General features: G+C 48.6%; 1 protein-coding gene across 2 annotated transcripts in view; it reads right to left on the minus strand.

Annotated features, from left to right (window-relative positions):
• TDP1 (tyrosyl-DNA phosphodiesterase 1) overlaps window positions 1-18,556 on the minus strand; it is a 61,013-nt gene that overhangs the window by 1,286 nt on the left and 41,171 nt on the right. For both annotated transcript variants that reach the window (XM_015571437.1, XM_006754723.2), the window contains exons 14-15: window positions 15,334-15,436; window positions 7,584-7,692 (exon numbers count right to left, since the gene is read on the minus strand). In XM_015571437.1, coding sequence (XP_015426923.1) covers window positions 7,584-7,692; window positions 15,334-15,436 — 212 coding nt within the window. The remainder of the gene's footprint in view (window positions 1-7,583; window positions 7,693-15,333; window positions 15,437-18,556) is intronic.

Genomic DNA, 18,556 nt, shown 5'->3' on the forward strand with positions numbered 1-18,556 from the left:
TAAGACTTGGGCCAGTGAACACAGAACCAGGAAGCCAGGTGCATTCTGGTTGCCACTTACACCAACAAGTTGCTTCACCTCTCCAAGGCTCAGTTTCCCGAATAAGTGGAACAACAAATCAGTCTCTCTTTCTCCCTCCCCCTTCCTCTCTCTAAAATCAATTAAAATATTATAAAAAAAAAAGGAAAAAAATGTGAGATACGGCAACAAGTTATCAGATCCCTGTTCTCTTGCCCCTGGCCTTAAGATGGTTTGCAAGCATGAAACCACACACTTTTTGCTAATTACCAAGCTTGTGAGAGAGCCATGACCTCGGGCCTGTGTCACATGCTGGTTTCACAAAAGGCCCAGGGCAGGAGCCAGACTCCCGACCACTCCCAGGCCTCACCAAAGCCCCGCCCTCTTCCCTCTGAGCCCCATCTTCTGCAGCTGGACTTCTCTGATTACCAGGTTTTCCCTGCAAATGCTGCTGGCTGCCACCAGGTCTGCTTCACCCCCAAGGCCCAGGACACCCCATTCTTGCTACCTGAGCAGGTATTAGCGATTCCTCACCAGTGCAGGCTTTGTGAGCCAACACCTGCCAGGAGCCAGGAGGGTCAGGACCACCACTGCATTTCCTCCTCCCCTGAAATTAGCCAACCACCAGCGGCCCTGTCCATGAAATCCGACACTCTGCTTCGGAAGTGAGCAACCATCGCACCTATAGGCTGTCACTACCTGGGGGAAAGCCACAGAAAAGGCCACCAGGAAAGGTGAAAAGAGGGTGGTGATTCTGTCTTTTTACTCATCACTACTGGAAATCAGCATTCATCAGCAATCTGCCTCACTATCTCATCGAGAGAACTTGCCTCGTGATACAGTCATGTGTGTATCTGAGATAGTTGCTGAGTGCCGGGTAGATAGCAAGCACTATGCTACACAAAGCTGAGGCCCACCCAGTTTCCAGTCCGATGGGCAGAGGGACCAGCAGGCATCCATGGTGCTGGAATTCTGCACTTCACTGTGTCTGCATGGGTAGTTCCCTAACCCAGCTGATGTGAGAATCACCCCCAGGAAGCTTGTTTCAAGGTCCCCCACCCCCTCAGGCTGGGTCCTGGTGACATGCATTTTATCAAGTTCAAAAGGTGATCTTGCCCTAGCTGGTGTGGCTCAGTGGATAGAGTGTTAGCCTGCGGACCAAAGTGTCCTGGATTCGATTCCAGTTAAGGGCATGTACCTCAACTACAGGCTCCTCCCTGGCCCGGGCCCTGGTCAGGGCTCATGCAGGAGGCAACCAATCTATGTGCTTCTCTCACAATCAATGTTTCTCTCTGTCTTTTCTTCTCTCTTCCACTCTCTCTAAAAATCAATGCAAAAATATCCTTGGGTGAGGATTAAAAAACAATAAATATATATATAAATAAATAAATTATGTGCCTGCAACCAAGGTACATGCCCTTGACCGGAATCGAACCTGGGACCTTTCAGTCCGCAGGCCGAGGCTCTATCCACTGAGCCAAACCGGTTAGGGCTATGCGCTTCTCTTATATCGATGTTTCTCTCTGTCTTTCCCTCTCTCTAAAAATCAATGGGAAAATATCCTCAGATGAGGATTTTTAAAAAAAAGGTGATCTTGACTGGGATCCCAGGCTAAAAGGGATGGGAAGCTGTCCTTTTTCTGGATACGATGGGAGGATTTAAAATCAGAGCATGGCAAAATCAGGTGTGCATGGCGGGGGCGTAGATGGCCCAGCGGGAGGAGGCCAGAGCCAGGGGGGTGACAAGCCACACAATGTAGGCAAGACATGAGGAGCCCCACACTGAGGCCCACAGGAGGCTGGGTGAGGGGATGGCTATGGGGCTTTCTCTGTGTGAATTCCTATCCCTTCTCGCCTGTTGTAAGGGACTGCGTGCACCTTCCACCTCTTTGTAACTCTCCAACTTCGCCCTCCATGGGGAGGTGCTACAGCAGGGGTCCTCAAACTTTTTAAACAGGGGGCCAGTTCACTGTCCCTCAGACTGTTGGAGGGCTAGACTATAGTTTAAAAAAAAACTATGCCATAACTGGTTTGGCTCAGTGGAGAGAGCATCGGCCTGTGGACTGAAGGGTCCCAGGTTCGATTCCGGTCAAAGGCATGTACCTTGGTTGCGGGCACATCCCCAGTGGGAGGTGTGCAGGAGGCAGTTGGTCGATGTTTCTCTCTCATCGATGTTTCTAACTCTCTATCCCTCTCCCTTCCTCTTTGTAAAAAATCAATAAAATATATTTAAAAAAACAACTATGAACAAATTCCTATGCACACTGCACATATCTTATTTTGAAGTAAAAAAACAAAACGGGAACAAATTCAATATTGTATTTGCATGTGGCCCGCGGGCCGTAGTTTGAGGACCGCTGTGCTACAGTGTACAGGCAAAGGGGGCAAGGACGCAGGAACCAGACTGCCCAGGAGGCCTTAGCTGGGTTAACTGGAGTTCGTGGGGTTAGGGTTAGGGTTCCTCATCGGTAGTAGCTGTATCATAGTGTAGTGAGCACTCAATGAATTAATTCATGCAAGTGCTCAACAGCGGTTCCTAGCACATCATAAGCACTTAGAGATTACTAGCTGCTATTATAATTACTATTATAATTATCACCATCCTTAACTCATAGTGGGTGAGGACTGTCATTATCCTACATGCTATGGAAGTCCTAATAGGTTCTTAACAACCAGACAAACCCAAGTACGAGATCCTGCTCTATTTGGCTGGGCAGTAAGCTCTCTCCTCTAATCCTCGAAGAAACGGCTCTTGGGGTGAAGGACATGACTCTCAGTTACCCCCAGGCTTGAACACTCACCTGCACATCTCCCACTATCTTCTTTGCAAGGGAACTTGAAAACTGTGCAAAAAAACCTTTGGACTGGGCTAAAACAGCCTCATACTCCAAACCATCATTTGCAAAACTAACAGGAAAACAGCCATTATGACTACAAGACTGAAAATTAAAGACATTCTTTAGAATTAGCATCACGTGCTGCTGACTGTGTAGGTCAGTGGCTGGAGCACCCGCCTGCGCACTGAGGGGTCACAGGTACGAGTCAGGACACGTACCTGGGTTGATCGCAGGCCCCTGGTTGGGTGCATGTGGGAGGCAAGAGGCTATGTGTCCCTCTCACATAGATGTTTCTCTCTCTCCCCATCCCTTCCTCCCACTGTCTCTAAAAATCAATGGAAAAGACAACAAAGAATTAGCATCACTATGTTAGCTTACTTGCACCTGTGGAAATTCCTTCTTTAGCTTATTAACACCCACAGAAATTCCTTCCTTCCACTGATGTACTTGTTCCCTTTCCTTTCTCATAAAAACTTGTCACCTCCTACTGGGAACACTTTTTGGATTTCTGCCTGAATCAGTGCTTCCAGAACAGCTATTCTTCTGTATCTCAAACACTTGTTGCCTCTCACTTTGGCCTTACCAAGAACTTATTTACTTCAAGATCATCTGATAAATGACTCTTTTTTACTCTGGTAAGTTTAGATTCCTTAAACTTTCTGATTACAAAGTCATTTTAAAAGCTAAGCTGAAAGTTTAGTTTCAGCCTTCTGTTTGTGCAATGAAACAAAAATAGGTCTTCGTAAAGGAGATGACCAAAAGCATATCTAAAAAACTTTTTTGGCTGCCTCATTAAAAAAAAAAAAAAGCCTTATTTCTAAAGATCTTCCAAAAACAGGTCATTAAAAATTAAAATGAAATATATCAACAATGATTTTAACCGCTCACATGTCTGTTTCCCTCATAAAAATACTTTATGAATCTGGACTCTACTACTTAGCAATAATTCTGATAGGTCTAGACTGAAATTTATTCCCATAAAATGTAAATGCAAGAACTTATTTAAAATTAAATTGAGGGGAGGAAAGTTTGCCACTTCAAAATATGCCTTTTGGGATATTGATTTTAAGTTGGTCATTTTTAAGAAACAAAAATTTAGGGAAAATCTCTGACTTGCACTCCAACTGCCTGAAAGAATTTAGACAGAGCACCTGCCTCAGGAAGGGAGATAGCATCACAGACCCTCCAGTTTAATGTAGTGTGATAGACGGGGAGGGATTCAGCAAGGGCACTGATCAAAGTCTCCTTGTTAAAGAAAGTTCAAACATTTTTTTATCTCCATGTGAACTGCCGTTTTCCCCTCTGAAGTCCCAAACCACAACCCCCCTTCTCCTGACTCCACACAGAATAGAGGCCTCACCTGCCTGGCTTGCCTGCCCTTGGTTTCTACTTCCATGGAGCCTCTCATGTACACATGTAATTAAATTTCATTGCCTTCTCCTGCTAAACTGTCTCATGTCATTTTAATTATTCGGCCAGCCAGAAGAACTAAGAGGGACAAGGAGAAAATGTCCACTCCCCAGTACTGTGGTTACGTAAGAGAATGTCTAAGTTTAGGAAATATATATTGAAGTATTTAGAGAAAAAGGGACATCGTGCTTGCAACTTCCCCTCACATGGCTCAGAAAAAAGTTAATAGGAGGGAAAGGAGGGAGGAATGATGCAAATGTGATAAATACTGACACTGGGGAACCTGTGACGACTGTGGAGGAATTATTCCTACTTTTTCTTGTAACTTTCTGTAAATCTGAAATTATGTAAAAATTTGAAAGAAAAGAATACCATACAGATTCCATGTGCATTTTTAAAAAGCAAGGGACCACACAGTAAATAAAACATAACTGAAACCTTCCAAGCCCTGTATGCTTGCTTACTTCTTAAACTTGACATAACTTATTCTTTAAATCCATGAAGATAGGCCTTACCTAACCTTACCCCGCCATTCTCAGTAATATATCAGATAATAAAAAGGATAAAAGGTAATAAGGGAGTACAAAGGGGATATGCCTTTGGTAGGGCGCTGAGGAGAGATCACACACCCTCTATTTCATTTTATCATCAGGCTTAGGGTCACCCAGCAAGGGGGACACACAGGAAATATTTAGGTTAAACTTCTCAATGTTGGTGATTTTGCTTGATAAGTTTTCTTTTAAGAAGACAACCCCTATTAGCAAAATGAGTTTGGTTAAGTACAAGTTAACAGAAAAGCGTAAACTTGGCGAGGGCAAGGACTGGTCTCTGTCTCACTCACTGACATATTCCAAGTGCCCGGACAGCGCCTGCACATGGCAGGAGGAAAGGAGAAAGCAGCAGGCACTGCATGAAAGGTACTCCTGTAGCCCAGTCTGCATTTTCACTTTCCTTTACTTGGTCAGTTTCTTGGTTTGGTGGTCTCTTGTAACGAACTATAATTTGTTCAGAGCTATGTATGTCACTGCTAAGATTTTCTGTACAGTCTTCTGATTCAACTCGACCATATTATGTGTTAGTGGTTCAAAAATCACTTTTTCAAATGAAGTGCTTTTGAAATGTTCTTAGCCACTCACTTTTCCAAGTCTTAGTAAAATGCCTTTTTATTTTTATTTATTTATTCTATTTTATTTTGGTTAATCCTCACCTGAGGACATTTTTTCCATTGTTTCAGAGAGAGTGGAAGGGAGGTAGGGGGAGAGAAAAACATTGATGAGAGAGAGAAACAGAGAGAAACAGAGATTGACTAGTTGCCTCCTGCACGCACCCCGAGCACCCCGTCCAGGGGCATGGAGTGCACGTGTAACCCAGGTATGTGCCCGTGATCAGGAATGGAACCTGTGACCCTTCAGTGTGCAGGCCGATGCTCTAACCACTGAAAACACCGTGAGGACTAAAATGCGTTTTTATAATGGGCACCTGACTCCCTGAACGTTGACTATATGTGACGTGGTGGTATCTGCATCCCTGGCATTACTCCACATGCCAGTAAAGCAGTGTGGAAGGTAAAATAGCAGCGATGAACAATGCAGTGTTCCAGTCTCGTGTACGGATCTTTCAAAGGAAATGCGTAGAAAGGAGAAAACTCAGCGGAACGGTGGGAAGCGATCTCCTTGCTGGGAATGCTGTCCAGATGGAGGAGGTCTCATTACTCTAAGACAGTGGTCGGCAAACTCATTAGTCAACAGAGCCAAGTATCAACAGGACAACGATTGAAATTCCTTTTGAGAGCCAAATTTTTTAAACTTAAACTATATAGGTAGGTGCATTGTCATTAACTTAATTAGGGTACTCCTAAGCTGGCCTTTGCTAAAAATGTCCTCAATCTGATGGAGGTACGTTTGCTGAGGTTGACCCCTTCCAACTCTCCCATCCATACTCGTCTTGTAGACGGGTTTCAGATAGACGAGTGTGGATGGGAGAGGGGGGACACTGTACGTGCGTGCCCGCACGTGGTATTTTATGGAAGAGCCACACTCAAGGGGCTAAAGAGCCGCATGCGTCTGGCGAGCTGTGGTTTGCCGACCACGGCCCTAAGACAATGCCTCGCGCAACCTTTCCATTCTTGGGATGCTTTTTCTATTGGGAATGGGAGGGACCTCAGGATATTTTTAAGGCTCCTCTACCTTTTTCATTTTTGCTTTCAAAGTCCTTTGAAAATCTGGATCAAAGGGAGGAGGCAGAAGTCCAGCCAAGGGCTGTGGTGGGGAGTACAAGGCCAGACCTCAACTGAAGGCAATCGCAGCCCGCCCCCTCTCCAATATGCTTATTCAGGAGCACTCAGGTCAAAACAAACAAATGAAAGGAACAGGAAGAACAGAGAACGGGAGAAAGGACAGGCCAGGCGCAGCCATAGCCAGAGGAGGAAGGATTCTCAGCTCAGTCCAGGGACGCTGGCTGGCAGGTCTGACGAATGCCCTAAACCAACCTTAGGCTGTTACCCTCCTAGTCTGTCTCATGTCGATTTCACTGTGAGAGCAGCCGGGAGAACCTTCAGGGTAGAGGCAAGTTTGTTCCTCCTGCACCTGATCATACTCCGTCTCCTGTGTGAACTCACCTCAAAGACGGACGTTCAGCGGCAGAGGCAAGCGTAACTGCAGCCTGTGCGGCTGGGTCAGAGGTGGTGCCCCCTGTGCCAGCCTGCCAGCCTCCCACTGACGTTTCACTGTGAGGAACACATGGCCACTGCCCTTGAGAAAGTCAGAGTCTAGGGCAGCAGTTTTCAGTGTGGCCTGGGGGTGGACTACTATTTCATCATCACATTAAGCCATCTCTTGCCCCTTCTGCCCCCCGTGTCCAGAGGCTCTGTGGTGTGTGTGATGTGTGGCATACACCGGAGCAGCTGTGGGAATCCAGCTGCCTTCCATGGACCCGGGTAGAAAAGAGATTTGCAAAAATCATAAACAATGTCATCTTTCTTAACCACAGTTTTTGGGAAATAGTAAAAAATATGTAGATATCATAATGGGTTTGTTACTACTTTAAAACAACTAATACACATATTTTCAAGTTTCTTAGTCTTAATAGCTGGTAGAGTAAATATCAATAGATGTAGAGCCCCATGTAAATGAAAGCTCCGTGGTCCCCAATAACGATGAGAGTGCAGGGAACGAGGCTCCAGTGGCCCGTCAGGCAGCAGCGGGGCCTCCACACCCTGGCTTCCAGGGGTTCCACGAGCCAGCCTCTCGGAGAGACCCAGCTCCTCCCGACACCGTTTCTGCTGGTCCCCACACCCAGGTCCCCTTCGCCCACGTCTCACCTTTGCTTCCATACAGTTCCGGCGGCAGGTCGTACGGCACAGGGAAGGACGCTGTTGGCTCCTGGCTGCCCGAGAAGAATTTAGGCTTCACCCTGAAGCTGTCCAGGCCCTGCAGACACAGAGGAATCGATGATGGCTCCCCAATTCCCTGAAAAAGCCAGACCTCAAGAAGCCACCATGTCTTTGGGGTGCTCACAACACAATTCAAGCGATCTCAGAGCTATTTACCATGTGTGATAGGCCAAAGGCATTTACACCCCCACCTCAAAGGACTCTTTCCTAGAAATAAGGCAGGGCCAAATCTCAGATATTAAATTATAGCCAAGTTTGCACAAGTTTAATAAAGGACATAAAGACACAAGAAAAAACAATTTTGGATATTACAGCCCATTTCAACGAACCACTGTGTACTGTTTGCAGCGAGTGTTTGGAAGATGCCGTATAAAAATATCTCAAAACACTTTCAACATCGCTATAGTAACAGGCCGCCAGCGCTGGTGTAAGAGATAAAGTTGCTTCCGTGTACAAGGAAAGCGTTCCAAGATAACGCGACAGGAATATAAAAGTGAAAACTCTCCGAGACCCACCACAATGGAAATGGAAGGTTTATCCCAAGAACTCGAGAATCGGGCAGTCACTTCAGATCTTAACCAGGGCGTGAGTTACGGCGGCTGTGTTCGTACCCACCGCTTCCTTCTCACTCTGGGCCCGCAGGAGAGCGGTGCCTGCGGCCCTGGCTGTGTTCTCCCAGAACTGATCAGACCTCCTGGCTCCCTTCCAGGATTATCCTGGAGCTCTGCTTGCAGGCCTCTCATTCCTTCTGTCCACTCATCCGAGCATATCCACCCTCCATATCTAAGTACCCACATACCAAACGGCGCTAATGTCTTAGAAGCCCAAAGGGCTAGGACTACAGTGCTTCGCCTTGGTGATCACACAGCTTAGCCGGGGAGGCTGGTCATGGGTACAGCCTAGGACAGGCACGTCGGGGGTTGTGTGTGAACTGATACAGAAGAAGGGGGCTGAGGAGCGCTGCAGAGAACAGCCAGGGCCGGTCGGGAAAGGGTGGGAATGGGAAGCAGTGTGGACCACTGTGGCTGAAGCTGGGCCCATCCCCTGGCCACAGGGACTCGGATGGCATGTGGCCCGAGTCAGAGGTGTCAGGGAAGAGCCATCTTTCTGCCGGAAGCTCCTTTAGTAAGGGGTGAGCCTTGAGCAGCTGGACGCCTTCACACCCTTCAAACTGAACTCTCAGAACATGGCCCGACTCCTGCTTGCAGCCCTGCCTGAAGCAAGGGTCCTGCCCTCTGTGCCTGCCTTTCCTCTCATGCCAACGAGTTGGCTGCCCATCCCTTACAACCCGAAGTGGCCAAAACCCCGGTTACAGGGTGCGGCCTGGATGCTGATGTAGGGGCAGGAGCTGCCGAAGGTTTTGAGTGGAGAAGTTCCACTAGAAAGGCAGATGGGCTCAGAGTGGAGAAGGGCCGGCATTGCTGGAGCCGGAAAACTCGAAATGGATTCGCAAATGGAAACGGGATACAGAGGAGATGATTTGGATGGGAGTGGGGTGGTGGAAGCAGAAAGAAATGGATGTGAGAGAGACTGACGGTCCACGAATAAAACTCCGGGACCTATGAGCACAGAGGAGGAAAGGGGCAGAGCCAAGGATACCTGGAAAGGCCCTGCAGCTCTCCTCCGCCCACACGTCCTCCCACTCAGCACGGGTCCGTGGGCCACCTCCTCCCCAGCCAGCGCAGCGTGTCTCCCACATCTTACCTTTGACCTTCGGATCTGAGGAGAATCCTAACAATCTCTTACTTGTGTACATTATTGCTGTGTGACTCTAGGTCAGTTCCTTAACCTTTCTGGGCCTCGGTGTCCTCATCTATACAATGGCTATGGCAAGGATAAGCTATTAGAAAGATAACTGGCACATGAAGTCAATTAGTATAACACGTATATTCAGGGTGTTCCCTGTGATGTAATTACTCACACTTTGCAGAGGAAGAAACAAATTTGGGGGTTACATAGGTGCCAAAGGTGACATAGGCTATTATGTGGCAAGGCAGGGAGTTGGCTTTCTAATTCTTGGTCCTAAATTCCTTCCACTAAATAAACAAAAGGTCTCATATTCACCCACCAGGAGCCACAGCAAAGGACAGTTCCTTGCAAATTTAAGAGGCGATATTAACCCTTTGCGGTCGTTTGTCTACTCTCATCCACCAAAGCTTTTTTACTGTTCCGGTCGTATGTCTGCTCTCAGCCACCACAGCAAGGAACCGTACGACTCTTAACTCTATTCATTCATGTATCAGTTCATAATTTCTCTGAAAGCTCTTAAGTGTCTAAGCGACCTTGTCACAAACTAAAACACTGCCCCAACAAATCAGAGATATCGAAACTCAATATAACAAACGCAGACGTTCCACACTCGCCATGCAAAACACCGTGGCGAGTCAGTCGCCTTTTGAGAGTGACGAAATCGACGCACCTTGAATACTGACTCTGACGTAGAAAGTGATAACGTTTGTAGTGATTCTACTAGTAGTGACTTAGTTCCAAAAAAGAATTAATAAATCTTGTTTATCCTTCATAATCTTGCATGTTATGTATCACTGCTCTTTCGATGGAAATTAATTCCGACCAGTACGACACCCATGTCCAAATTTAATACGACCACAAAGGGTTAAGGCAGGAGTCAGGATGAACTAAATTCTGGAAACTGTTGTTCTTGACATATTTAAAAAGAGGCCAGCAGTTGGAAGCGATGTGAATTTAATGCCTATTCAATACTTTATGGAGTTTCAGGCAAAAACGACTTCCCTCTTGTTTTGCTCCTGGCTTAGTTCTGTGATTTTCAAGTGCATCGCAGTGAAGGATTAAGGGCCTCTGGGCCTGGTTTCAAATCTGATGGCTCCACTTCGTGATATCGACCTCACATACAAGAAGGTTTGAGCCATCCATGCCAGACAGGAAGCAGTATGCTTTTTTTCCTTGAATGCCATTTCTGATCCAAATTCTAGGGTATCACAACTATAAAAAACAAGTACCACTTTTCCCTTCAATCTGGCTGTCAAACAACGTGAAGCTGTCTTCTAATTATCATTATTTATGTATCACAGTGGTATTGCTCGGCGCTTTAGGAAACAGAGAAAGGCACCCTCCCAGGCAGGGATACTTAAAAAGACGGTGAAGACAATACGTTTATAAAACACCAGGTGAGAGAGTGGACATGCATCACACACGAGAAATCACTGACTTTTCCCTTCGTCAGCTCCGGGAGTAAGAGAGCCGGTTCTCACTGACAGATTAGGTTTAGCAGCTTAGCTCAGTCCCAGGGAACGAGAAATGTGCTCAAATCTCAGTTAGAGATGTGACATTTTTAGTTACTCCGCCAGCAGTAAATCCCTATGCATTTTCCTGGGTAAAGCAGTAATGGAAGTGGAACCTTCAAGGAGGGGACTTAACCAAAGATGGACTCAGGGACAAGGAGTGGCTGCAGGAGGTAGCTGTCTTGTCCTTCCTGTAAGTCAGGACGCCGTCTGTCATCAACCAAGTGTGTCCAGCTGGGAGCTGAGGAGAACTCCTAGAGATCAAACGGACATGACATCATCACAACCGTGACACCAGGACTCTGACTGAATCGTGGTCTCTGCCCCCCACCTGCTGTTGACCTGCTTGTGGAATTGCTGCTGCCGAGACTGCTGATGTTAACTGCAACCTGGGCTCAGTGCTGGCGAGAAGGAAGGCCTGCAGAAGTAAAGCCATGGGCCCAAAGTCTAAGGGCTTGTAAGCATGAGGGTTGTGTGTGTGTGTGTGTGTGTGTGTGTGTAAGCATGAGTGTGTGCGTGTGTAAGCATGAGGAGTGTGTGTGTGTGTAAGCCTGAGGAGTGTGTGTGTGGTGTGTGTGTTCTTTCAGCCAGAGCCACAGTTAGAATGATGTTGCCATTTTTGGCAACAAAAGCCAATAAAATAGTTGAACCACAGCAGAGGGAAGAGACAGTAGAGACTTGAAGACTGAAAATTCTTGGGGATTTGGTTGAAGCCGTTTTAATTCTGATCACAGAAAACAGAGAACATCTCCGGGGCGAGTGAGCTGGGGCCCGACGGGGTGGAGATGGCTCTTAGTCCCGAGATAAGCACAGGGCTGCGCAGCCACTTTGGGCTGGAGGAAACAGTTTTGATTATGCACATTATTCCCAGAGGCAGGGGGAATTCTAGCCACAGAGTGGCAGGCAGGCTCCAGTCCAGGGCCTACCCAGCACCAGGCAAGGTATGTGCTCGCTAAACACAAAATGAGAAATACTTGTATTTCCCTGGTATGTCCTTAGGGTTTGGAATACAGCTACTGACCCTTGAAATCACCCATCTTTCCTATGTTAAGATTTTCTGGCAAGAAATGAATTAGCCCACTTTAAACGTTAAATACTAAAGGGACAACTCGAAAAACAGCACACACTGGCGTGGAGGAGAGACCGTTCCAGGACACGACTTCCTCTGTCCCGCAAGCTGGACCTGGGCTGGACGAAGGTTGCTTTCTGCAAACCTCCTTGGAGACGGTCTGGTCGTAAACGATGTCATCCCGACATCAATCAGCCCCTTCCAGGCCTCCTGCTGCGTGCTGGTTCCTGGAACAGGCTGCGGTCGTGACTGGTCAAGCATGTAGAGCAATTTTCGTACTGGGCAGCATCCATGCACTAGTGCCCACGACGGCGCCCCCTCTCTGGTGTAATTCTTCGGGGCCTGCCAAACGGTGCAGGCATCCGTTTCGTCTAGCTGCCCAGACGTGCCACTGTGTGAGCTTCATCACCAGACCGGGTGGTGGGCCTCTTTCTTTGGTCTTTCCCTGCCCTCCTTCCGCTTACAGAAGTGCTTTTAGTCTTGGGGCTTTTCCCTGGGTCTGTGTGTACCAACACCTTGATATTAGACCTCAAAAGAATAAACTCTCTAAGTTAACAAAGGTTATTAAGCACCTAGGATGTAGCAGCACTAGCTAAGCGCTGGGTACACAGTCCCAGGCCCCTTGACATAAATCCCCAAAGCCCTTGCAAGCGTTCCTAGTCAAAGGAAAAGTTGCTGACCCATGCTCCACGGCCAGCTGGGTTGATCTCAAAATCACGTGCTTACTGATTTATTCACTTAAGAGAAGCAGAAAAATGTGAACCAACCTTTGGTTACCAGGGACTTGTCAGTTTCCAGCGGAATCCCAGAGGTTTCAAAGGGCATCTTTATTATGAAAAGCTGGCTCTCTGCCCACTAGTGTTTAGACCAGACTGCTGCCCCACTGGCCACAGCCACTGGCTCCCGAGTGACAGGTCCTACAGCGGCCGTGGGAAAGGGTGAGCTGCAGGTTCCCTCCGTGACCGACTGCCCATGCAGTGCTCGGGGCTGTGCTGTGCTGGACAGAAAACCTGACGGTGCGCTGGCTGCGCTGGCCTCCGGTCAGCCTCTCGGAACACAATGGTCAGGACGGCCGGTGGGGAAGGACACACTCAGCAACGCCGCCGCTGATAACTCAGAAAGGTGGGTGTTTGGACATGGAGTGCTGCCTGAGAAGCACAAAGGTGGGCTGATCTCAAGTGAGGAACAGAGTGAAGAAATAAAATAAAGTCACTGTAGTCAAGCTGCTAAATTACTAAAATCAAGTAGGCAGAGGCATGAGGAAGAGGTTCTATTCTTGCTTTGAAAGCGTGGGAAGGTGAACTTGTGAACTTTCCAGTCTTGCTTCGGTGCCTGGACATGCATCAGACCGCCAGGTAGCCCTCTGGTCACCCCCTGAGGACCACACACCCAGACCACCTGCCAGCCATTAGCAGGCCACTGGATGTGCCCAGGCCAACGGAGGCCCAGGCCACTGGGAATCCACCGTCCAGACGCCTGACCTGGGACTGATAACCACCCTGGACCCCTCCTAGAGCTAAGAATGCAGTTCTTATTGTAAAAACTCTCCACTTTTCTTTCTTCTTTGGAACACTCTGGGATTCTGCCTGTTTTCAGTTTGTGAACCCTAAGACTCTTGAGTAAACCTTTATCGTTTATTTCTAGCAAAGCCTTCAGACCCTTTGAGTTCATTCAACACAAGAAACCAGATTCTAGATGATGTCCAGACAGAAGAACAACTACAAAGTGGGTAGTAAGTACATCTACACGGCAAACACGTAACTAACACATTGAAAGGCATGTCCTGATGTACTGAAATGAGAAACCTACTAGTAAAGGAAGATCGCCGACCTCATTCTGTCAGACGAGGGATGACGTAGAATTTGTAACACAGCTTTATGCGCCACTGGCTGTTCCCCAAGAACCCTGACTGGTACAGGTGGGCCCGGCTCCGGAGACCAGTCGTTCTGCACCGCTGCACAGTAAGGGCCGGGAGCGAGAGGGAAGGCCAGGCCCGAGGGCTCAGGCACCAGGGCATGAAGGAAAGTAGGCCGTGCTAGGGAGTCTGGCTTCTGTCACACAGGATTTGAAGCCGACGGGCGACCTGACTGAATCTGTGCCTACAAAGCGTCCCGGCAGCAGGGTGTAGGGCAGCGTGGAGGCCGAGAGGAGAGGGAGAGGCTATCGCAGCAGGAGACGGCGTGCACTGGACACAGGGGCAGTGGGGACTCCAGAAGGACAGACTGTCCAGCAGCACTAGAGTCGGGAATGACGGTGGTTACAGTCATGGCTGTAGAGACAAGGCCTGGATGACTTTCCACACTGAGGGAGGACAGTGAGAGAGTGGCAACAGTAATCCAGTAATAATCTATAATAATAATAATAGCGCAATATGCTAATTAGACCAGATGTCCTTCTGGACGACCTTGCGGATGAAGCTGGGGCTCAAGGGAAGCCCAGGTCCAGAGTGCCAGAGGGAAGCCGGTGCTGGCAGCCGGGGGAGGAAGGCCTACTCTTGCATGAATTTTGTGTATCGCGCCTCTAGTCAATTTTATAACAGTGGGCTTAAGTAAGACGCTTTTGATGGCATCCACAATGAATAATATAAATTAAATTATCATCATAGTTGGAGATATTTTAGAAGATTCAAATTCCCGGGAAATGGACTCGATGGGACCAATCCTGCTTAAAAAACGGATGGCTGCGCACAGCCTGCGGGGGACACCGTGTCCCACCAGCCACTGTCCTTCCGAGGAGGAACCCCACCTCAGGGCCCGTGGCCCACACCCCAGCTCCTTCCCAGCCACACAGAGGTTTGCTGTCTCTCAGACAGGACACGCACTGTTCTCTCTGGCTGGAAGCCTCATCTCTCTGGACGGTGGGTTAGGCTCATACTCCATGTTGGAGACTATGGTCCAACGTGATCTCCTTAAAGAGGCCTTCCCCAGCCCCTCAGGCAGATTACATGCTCTGTTGTGTCATGTTTCACAACATTTACTTAAATAATGTTAATACCTTTGACCTCTAATCAGGTATAGAGTCCTTGAGAGCAGTGATCCTGCTGCTCATCGGCACAGGCAGTGGGTGAGAACCTGCCCCAACCCCGGACAGGTCACTGCGACTAAGGAAGAAAACATACAAACCCAATTCCTGCCCAGCCGACGTGGCTCAGTGACTGAGTGTCGACCGATGGACCAGGAGGTCACGGTTCGATTCCCGGTCAGGTCACATGCCTGGGTTATGGGCTCGGTCCCCGGTGTAGGGTGTGCAGGAGGCGGCCAACGGATGATTCTCTCTCATCACTGATGTTTCTGTCTTCCCCTCTCCCTTCCTCTCTGAAATCAATAAAAATTTTAAAACGTGAACTTACAAATGCCGACGGGAGGAAAAGGACCCCGAGCTCGTAGGAGCGGATCATCAGCTGGGCGCCATTCTTCTCCAGCGCTCCCCAGGCGGCCTTGGACAGGTTGGCGCTGCAGGGACGAGGACACAGGAGGAGCGCACTCAGTGAGGCCTGTCAGCGCAGGTCAACCTGTCACAGCTGCAAGGGTGTCAGTCAACCACGAGTGGCCCCAATCAGGCTCATGCGGTTCCTGGCAGAGCTGTCATTACAGCCCTGAGAGGAATCTAATTGCTCATGTGGGACAGCGTCACCCTCCTCTGCGTTTCCCTAGGACAGCCATTACAACAACTATCCTTTTACAAAGACTTTTTTTTTCTGTCCAAACCCTTTTAATTTTCAAGACCCCGGTGTAGCCAGGATGTTTGGTTTTGTTGTATATAAAGTAGCAATAAGAAAAAATGATGTCAACATCATCTCATATACCATTAAGCACCACACACCTTATTTTGCCTTTTGTTTTGGGCCAGGTATGCTAACTTCCACTTTCAATCCAAAGAAAAGCACTAGGTTGGGATTTGTACCTAGAAAGCGGTGCACTCAGATTCATGTTTACAGGGACGTGGAGCACAGACATGGATAATATCACAGGAGGCAGCGGGGGAAGGGGCCTGGGTCCGGGGCACTAGGAGGGCCCTCCGGGTGACAGGCCACTGGCTGAGCTCTCCAGCATCACCCTAGTGGTGCTCTAACAACGTGCCACGAATTTAGTGGCTGAAACAACACAACTTATTACCTTCCGTTCTGAGATGGGGCCTGCTGGGCCAAAGGCAAGCTGTTGGCAGCTTTCCGTTCCCTCTCTTCACTTCTCTGTAGTCTGATTCACTCAAATAATCTTAACTGCTTTTTTAATATTTTTTACTAGAGGCCTGATGCATGAAATTCGTGCAAGAGTAGGCCTTTGCAGCCGTGGCGGCTCCCTCCACCCTCTCTCGCAGCCCTGGTGGCTGCTTCGTTCCCTTGGCTGCAGCCCTGGCTTCGTCCTGGAAGGACGTCCGGTCTAATTAGCATATCACGCTTTTATTATTATAGATTCTTCTAGACCAGTGTTTCTCAACGGGAAGCACTGGTGCCCCTGGGGGACATCAGCAATGTCCGGGGGACAAATTTTGCTGTCACAGTGGAGGGGGGGTTGCTCCTGGCATTTGGTGGGTGGAGACCAGATGCTGCTGAAGATCCAACAATGCACAGGACAGTCCCCACGACAAGGAGGGGCCAGGCCCCAGGTGTCAATGGTGCTGAGGCTTGAGTCCTGCCCCAGACCTCTGCTGCCAGGTGAGGCTCTCTCCACCTGCCTGCACCGCCCTCCCTCGGCTTTCTCTTCACCTGCCTCTTCAGCTGCTCTCTCCGTTGCTGCCTTTCCCACCCCGTGCCTTCTGTATCCATGCTCTGTCCCTGGCTCCTTTCTGTGGCCTCCTCTCCCTCGGGGACTTGCCCACTCACCAGTGTAGCTAGCACCGTGACAAGGATGCCTCCCAGACCTCTCCTGCTTTGCCCCTCATCCAATTTCCAAACGGCACCTGCAATCCGGAGCTGGATTTCCCTATGGGATGCCACACTGTCATCTCATGCCCCATTCTCCCAACAGTGAGCCTATCAGCATGGCTTCCCTTCCCGAACCAGCTCTCTCCCCCTTCCCTCCTGTCTACCTCATTCGGTTGGGCTCAGAAACCTCAGGCCTCTGGACTTGTCTGCTCCACAGGCAGCCATGGACAACCAGACACCACGCTACTTTACTCTTGTAGCACCTTTCCATTGCCGATCAATCTCCCTCGTTCAGTCCTTTTCTCCCCTGACTCCAAATGCGGTGCCCTCTCTGGTTTCTCGGTCTGTGTCTTGCTCCACTGGCTCTCAGTATCAAGGCGTCCTTTCCACTTGAGCACAAAACAAACGCACGGCCTGGCACTCAGGGCCCTCCGCGGTCTGACCAAAGCAATGCTTTTCAATCTTATTTCCCATCATGCCTTTCCTGACTCCTCTCTCTGAGCTGAACTGAATTACTGACTGCCTCCACATCTCGGCAAATATCATTTCCTCGTCCGCAGTGCCTTCACCCTGCCCACCCCGTGGCTATGTGAGCCCGTTCCTCCCCCACATGCCCATATCTCTTTCCAGAAGCTGTCTGTGGAGACTCCAGCCCACAGACGTCTCCCGAGCGAATCCTGCAGATGTTACACAACCAAAAAACATGTGATTAATTCAAGAAAAGAGACTAATGTGCAAAGGCTTAGAAGATACAATTTATCAAAACTATGTGTTCATTATGGATAGGACATTAAAAACTTTAAAATCATAAATCGAGAGAAAATGTCTGATTGCTGACAAGCATGAGAGGCACAGCAGGGTTCGTGGGGCAGAGCAGAGCCTGAGCTCGCACGTGTTTGGTCACAATTAGGGCTGATGCGGCGGATCTCAATATGGTAATGCACCTGCCTCATGTCAGAGAAGGCGAGTCAAGTGGGCACATGAATGATGCTCACTAGATGTTAGCTTTACATCACCAATATTTTGCTGAATTTATGGGAAGGTACCTCTGGTCCTTTTCTCTGGTGTGGGTCACCAAGCAATGGAATTCAACGCAGGCAGGTCCACCCGGCCTCCCAATCCCAGAAAGTGTTGGTGGCAGATGGGTCTAAAAATTATCCACCAAACTGCCTCACTGATTTCACAAGTCCCCACGGCAGAAAGATAGTGAGCTTCTATTTTATTTTGTAAAGGAAGTCAAGAGGAATTGGTCCTGTTAATACAGATTTAAGCCCCCCCCCCTTTTATTGATAAATTCTTGCTCAAGGATATTTTTCCTCATTGATTTTTAGAGAGAGTGGAAGGGAGGGAGGGAGGTGGAGAGGGAGAGGGAGAAACATCGATGTGAGTGAGACACATTGATTGTTTGCCTCCTGCAGTGCTCCAATGTCAGGGCCGGGGATCAAACCTGAAACCCAGGTACATGCCCTTGACCAGGAATCAAACCCTTCAGTCCGCAGGCCAAGTCTCTAACCACTTAACCACATCGGCCAGGCCATGTCTCCCAATTTTTAATGTGAGTGATAAAGTGCCAGGAATTTAATAGCACGGTTAAAATTAAACCAATTCTGCCGATGTACAAAAATGAAGTAAAATTAACTACCAAAGGGGGTGCAACATGTCAGTTGTGTTTTGGGGACTACAGTGTGTTAACAAAGAAATATCAGCA

Source organism: Myotis davidii, unplaced genomic scaffold (assembly GCF_000327345.1).
Source record: "Myotis davidii unplaced genomic scaffold, ASM32734v1 scaffold732, whole genome shotgun sequence".
NCBI classification, from domain to species: Eukaryota; Metazoa; Chordata; class Mammalia; order Chiroptera; family Vespertilionidae; genus Myotis; species Myotis davidii.